The 6,144-nt window shown below is 50.7% G+C and overlaps 1 protein-coding gene across 1 annotated transcript; it reads right to left on the bottom strand.

Moving 5' to 3' along the window:
* Positions 1-631: 631 nt before the first annotated feature.
* hps6 (HPS6 biogenesis of lysosomal organelles complex 2 subunit 3) lies at positions 632-4,487 on the bottom strand. Its single transcript, XM_084321208.1, has 2 exons — positions 4,216-4,487; positions 632-3,688 (listed from the first exon to the last, which is right to left on the bottom strand). Exon 2 carries the CDS (start codon positions 3,674-3,676, stop codon positions 800-802), a length of 2,877 nt encoding a protein of 958 aa, XP_084177334.1. The 5' UTR covers positions 3,677-3,688; positions 4,216-4,487; the 3' UTR covers positions 632-799.
* Positions 4,488-6,144: the final 1,657 nt, after the last annotated feature.

The following is a 6,144-nucleotide window of genomic DNA, read 5'->3' as shown; positions in this document are numbered from 1 at the left end:
AAGATATTTTTAGATTTTTTTGACAAGAGTAGTCTAGTTCTGTTTCTTGAGATATCCCTCAAAGGGAGTAACATTTGGCGTCAATTAGCCTACCAGACATCAACTAGAGACCTACAGACCACAATGAACATTTTGCACGCAGATGCTAAAACACCCAAATAGTCGAGTAATTGGGCATAGCCATATGCAGTCATTAAATACCTCCCAAGTCATGCGCAGTAATTAATACATATATTACGATCTATCAATGGTGTTTTGATAAAGGCTGAGTCTATTCAATGCGGCTGGATGCATTAACATTCGTATCCATGTGCATTCGAGACCATTTAAGGCCTAATACTTAAATAATATCAGATATATATATATACATTCAGATTTAAAATTGAGTATCAAGAGAAATATGTACAATGTTAAGAGATCCTTAGTAGTCATTTAATAGGTAATAGTAGTCATATTTCGTTGGGAGATACCAGATACAGTATAGTCCCCAGAAAAGTTGGTTCTTACCTTACGAGTAACTCCATTACACCGAGTTACTGTTACATAGTTCACACACATGCTTCATTGTTATAATCCTCCAGTTATCAATTACCCCCCCCCCCCCCCCCACCCCTCCCGACTCCTCAATGATATGATTGTCATACAGTTGCTTAAGCAAACCAAACAGATACTACTGCGATTGCACAGTTCAGTCCTATTGCGAGATAACTCGTGGAGTATTTTATCAACGGTTTTCCTCTGCAGGTATACGAGTTAGAGGAATGATCAGATTTTGTGTGTGCATATCAGACTTAAAGAGTTAGCGGGTTAACGTCGCCCTGCCCTCCAGGACAGTCCTGTGTTTGAGGGGCTCCTGTTCGGCCGGGCCTGCCTTGAGAGCGGGCCTGTTGACGCCGTCGCCCCCCCGCGCCGCCGGGTCCACGCCGGGCCTGGTGGTGATGGTGACAGCCTGACGGGGGGGCGGCGCCGGAGGGGGGAAGGAGGGCGACTGGAGGATGTCGGCGTAGCGCTGGCTGGGCTTGGTCTCCCTCTGGAGCACTTTGCTCAGCAGTGGCTTCAGCAGGCCGATGGTCAACTGGCTGTCGTGGGGTTCCGCAAAGGGGGAGGGGGACGAAGAGGAGGACGACGAGGAGGGCGAGGAGGGAGGGCGGTTGGGGGAGGGGATGTTCTTTAGCACCAGGTTGAGGATGGCAGTGACGGTGAGGTCCTCGGGACAGAGGGCCCACAGCAGATCCAGGTAGGGGTCCAGGTCCCGGTGTTGGGCCACCTCGCACAGCAGAGTGGTGAAGATCTCCTTGTTGAGCAGCGGGCTCTTCTTGCAGAACCTCTGGGCCACCTGGGTGACTCGCTCCCACTGGCGCCGACCCATTAGGATCCTCAGGGCCTGGAGGACGGCGTTGGGCCGCCCGCTCACCAGGAGTATCTCCACCTCCAGGTCCTGGTTCTGCTCCCTGTCCGGGCCGCGGCTGGGGAGGACGGACAGGGCCCGCTTGTAGAGGGGCTGGCTGCTCTCGCCGCTCTCCCCTCCTCTCCCTTCAGAGTAGCTCCAGGAGGAGGAGGAGGAGGAGGCCAGGCCCAGGCTGAGACCAGATGAGCCCTGCTCCTGCTGGGCCAACTCCAGGAACATGGACAGCCAGCTGGGCCGGAAGTGGAACACCGAGTGGCACAGGAGTTCAAACACAGGCAGGGCTAGATTGGCAGCCGGAGGCTTAGAGCCGGTGGGTTTAGGGTTAGATTTGGGAATGGGGGTGGCTTTGAGGCTGAGCTTGTGCTTTGGCTGGCCGTTGGTGTAGGCCAGGTTGGCCGGGGTGTTGGGGGTGTGAATGGGACTCAGTATGGTCTTCCAGACCTCCGGGGAAGCCCTGCTGGACATAGAGCCCTCCCCGTTGCAACACAGCTGGAGAGTGGCCTGTGCGGCCCTCCACGCCTGGCAGGGGAAGATACTGAAGATGGAGTTGAGGTAGAGGAGGGACGCCCTGTCCAGCTCTGAGGTGGAGAGCAGCCTGGTCACCTCCTGCTGGACCAAACTCTCGCACATCGCCTCCACCTCCTTCTCGCTGCCCCTCACTAAGCTCCCCTTCAGCTCCTCCAGGGAGACCAGACCCTTCAGCTCAGCCTCCACGGAGCCCTGCAGCTTGTCTCGCCCTGCCCCCCCGTCTCCCCCTCCGCCTACCTGGGACAGCTCCGCTCCCCTCTGTGCCCCGCCTCCACTGAGGTACTCCCTGAGGATGGAGGCCAGGGAGATGGGAGCCTGAAACATGCCCCCTTTCTTCAGCTTGTCCACGGTGAGCTGGGCGCTGCTCAGGCTCCTCTGCTGGTAGTACTTACAGGCCTCCTCGAACACGGACTCCACGAGGAGGGCTCCGGGGCGAATGCTCTCCGCCCAGCCCGGAGGAGCAGAGGACCTCAGCCAGAGGTCGGGGCCCCTGGAGTCTGACTCCCCGGGCGATGTCACCGCAAACAGCCCCGCCTCCGACAGTAAATGAGGGGCCTGTCTCTCGCACCTGTTCACGTACAGTAAACCCTCCCTCGTCAGGGAGATCTTCTCCAGCTCTCTGCCACACTTCAGGTCCACGAGGTACAGGGTCCGCCCCGCCGTCAGCGCCAGCGTGTCCTGGTACGTGCAGAGGCTGTTCTGCGAGCCACAGCTCACCGGGCAGTTATCCGCCAGCTTGTACACCTGCCTCAGCGTCCCGTCCGTCTGGAGGAGGGTCACCCAGCCGGTGCTGAGGAGGAGCAAGAGGCCGCCGCAGGCCGCAGGCGACAGCCCGTAGATGTCGGGGGGGTCGAGGGTGGATAAAAACCCCAAACACTCTGTCACCAGCCTCTTGAAGTCGGATTCTTTCGCCGAATGAGACTCCTTTCTCAGGAGAGTGCCTTTACAGGTGCTGCTGACTCGGAAGGTGTCGTGCTGGGGGGACCAGGCCAGGAATAGTTTAGAGATGCTCGCCGGGGGCGCGTCTTTCATGTCAGGGATCAGGTAAACAGTCTCACCTGAGCCGACGACAGTGTAGCGGGGGTTGTTGTGGAGGGCGATCTTCACCCCTCCCAAACTGACGCCCCCCCCTTCTTCCTCCACCTCGTAGGCACGTTTGCAGATGCAGTACCTGAAGTTGTTCCTGGTGGAGTTGAGGGCGGAGGAGCTCTCAGAGGGGGGTCTCTCCTCACACCAGATGATGAGGTTGGAACAGGAGGACACAGACACCACTCTGGCCCGGGGACTGTTACACAAATCCAAGGTCTGAAGGAGGTGCCAGCCTGCTTCTTTGCACTCGAGGAATTTCCAAAACTCAGCTTTTCCATTCTCAAACACCACCGCTAAAACAGCGACAGCCGCTTCGCGCTTCTTGTTGTTGTGGTGGTCCAAATACACAATATCCACCACTGGCACAGTTCGTGCCAAATGGCCCAAATCTAGATGATTATGGTTCTGAACAGGCTGGGGTATTTGGTATTTGTCAAAAGTCACAAGACCGACTTTAGGCTTGCGTTGAATGACATGAATGTGACGTCCGTCCGGACTCACTCGCACATCCGACAGGGGGCTGTTTCTGCAGTGGATGTTGTTGGAGTGCGTCTGTCTCAGAAGCTCGTTTAACTCCTTACCCGAAGTGAAGTCCCCGAAATCTGTCACTTGCTCCAATACTAGTCGTGTCATCATGACTCCAGTTGGCATTTGGTAGACGGGCTGAATGAATGAATTAATGAAAATTGTATTAACAGATTGCAGAATGGGTACAATACAGTACAGCTCAATACACACAATTGTTAAGGGGATGCAGACCAGAGAAATACTTTCGTCTTGTTTACATCAGGGTCCCCCATTTTCAATTCATAGTGACATTTATGACATACACAACATATATGACATTGATTGATTGAAAACGTTATTAACAGATTGCAGAATGGGTACAGTACAGCTCAATACATACAATTGTTAAGGGGATGCAGACCAGAGAAAGACTTTCGTCTTGTTTACATCAGGGTCCCCCATTTTCAATTCATCATAACATATGACACACACGACATACAGATAGACAGTACTGCTACATCTATACATTTATGACATACCAGATTTGCAAATACAGTAGTTTGTGATACAAAGTGTCCAGAAAAGAGTGTATGTACATTTGACGTAGAAACTGTACATTGTACATCATGACATTTATGGCATAGCATAGGGACATACATGACATACAGGTATATAGTACTCACCACTGAGAGCAGCGGAATGTAGGCTACATTAGCCAGCCAGCTAGCTTGTTGTGGCACAAAATCTAAACTCCCGACTCCAGAGGCTAACTGGATGATATCCCGTTACTAGTTCCTTAAAAATACGTCCATTTCGCTTTCGTACTTGCCGATACACGCCCCATCCTTCGACGTTACTATTCAGATATCTGTGTCATGACACAATGTAGCCGTATATAGTTAGCTGACAGCCACTGAAAATAGTTTTATTTCGTAAATCCAGAAAGGCACCTGGGTCATTCCGATGCTGAGCTGCTGCCTCCTGACATCACGAGATTATTGTTAATTTCCGGATACGGCACGTGACGCGTGTGTTTTGCGTGAGGGGGCGGGGCCGAGGAGCAAATATGACAGTTGATAGAGACTCAACTACTCAAGTTGTCAAGTTTTGTTTTATTTGTCACATATAAGCTACATGTACATTCAAGTTAAATAATAATATACAATACAAACTAAAGTACAAAATGCAAACAATGGAGTACAGATGGCAGCTTAAAAAAATGGTGTAGTCACTACACCATTATTTTTTTAAGCTGCATTCTGTACTCCATTGTTTGCATTTTGTACTTTAGTTTGTATATTGTATATTATTTAACTTATTATTTAACTGTAGTGTTTCATGTTTCATCTTCTGTCAGTTTGCCCACTGCCAAAAGGAAGACCACTCAATTTCTATTTGATTTAATGAGGTGGGTTTAGGGGATTGTTATGATACCTTTCCTTATTCCTTACTCCAGTAGCCATTAATGTCACATACAGTAGTCTGTCTGTAGTATGGGATAGAGACGTAACCTACTGCACGACTGTAACATCTCAGCTAAGCCTCTCGGGTCAGGATGCAAGCTTGTGATACCAATAACACAATCAGTGGAAGAGCTGAGGCGAATGGATTCATTGTCACAACCTCTTTACCACATTAGCCACAGAGAGAGAGAGAACTCAGAGAGAAAGAGAGAGCTCAGAGAGAGCTCAGAGAGAAAGAGAGGGAGCTGAACACCATCGCTCTCAATAAAAAGGCCCAGAAGAGGATGTACGTCCTACGTCCTCTCCCTGAACGTCAGCAAAACAAAGGAGATGATTGTGGACTTCAGGAGGTCGGGGGTCAAGGACTACAGCCCCCTCAGCATCGACGGGGCACCGGTTGAGAGAGTCAACAGCTTTAAGTACCTCAGAGCCTACATATCCGAGGACTTGACATGGACCACACACATTGACAGTGTTGTGAAGAAGGCACGACAACGCCTCTACTTCCTCAGGCGCCTAAGGAAGTTCCAAGTCAGTCAGAAGATCCTTAAGAACTTCTACTCATGTACAATAGAGAGCATCCTGACTGGCAACATCACCTCCTGGTTTGGGAATAGCACTGCACAAGACCGAAGCAGACTACAAAGAGTGACACGTTCAGCCGAACGCACAATTGGAGGGGGGCTCCCCACCCTCCAGAACATTTACAACAAGCGGTGCAGGGGCAAGGCTAAGAGAATCATTAAAGACTCCAGTCACCCGAACAACTGCCTCTTTGAACTGCTGCGGTCAGGCAAGCGATACCGGAGTCTCAAGGCGAGCACAGAAAGACTCAGAAGAAGCTTCTATCCCCAGGCCATCAGGCTGCTCAACGAACAATGAACACTACACAACAACAACCATCACACGCACATAGCACACACATCCACACGCACACACTCACTTTAAACAAACACACTGTAACTGAGGGGTACAATTCCCTGACTGTATTGATAAGTATGGTATCATTAAACCACTACCGCTTTATGTACTTTAACTACTGGCCACACAGTACATGATATAGATATGATGAACACTTTCCCACCATGAAACCAAGTCCACACAAATGTATAAATCGAATATTTAATATATAGCAAAGGGTATATACAA

This window comes from Notolepis coatsorum (assembly GCF_963971535.1).
Source record: "Notolepis coatsorum genome assembly, chromosome: 9".
NCBI classification, from domain to species: Eukaryota; Metazoa; Chordata; class Actinopteri; order Aulopiformes; family Paralepididae; genus Notolepis; species Notolepis coatsorum.
Note: the sequence above shows the minus strand (reverse complement) of the source record. Positions and strands in the feature narration are given on the sequence as shown.

Bases quoted from the DNA above. Each gene is read 5' to 3' on its own strand.
- hps6 (XM_084321208.1), bottom strand. From the start codon at position 3,676: ATGCCAACTGGAGTCATGATGACACGACTAGTATTGGAGCAAGTGACA.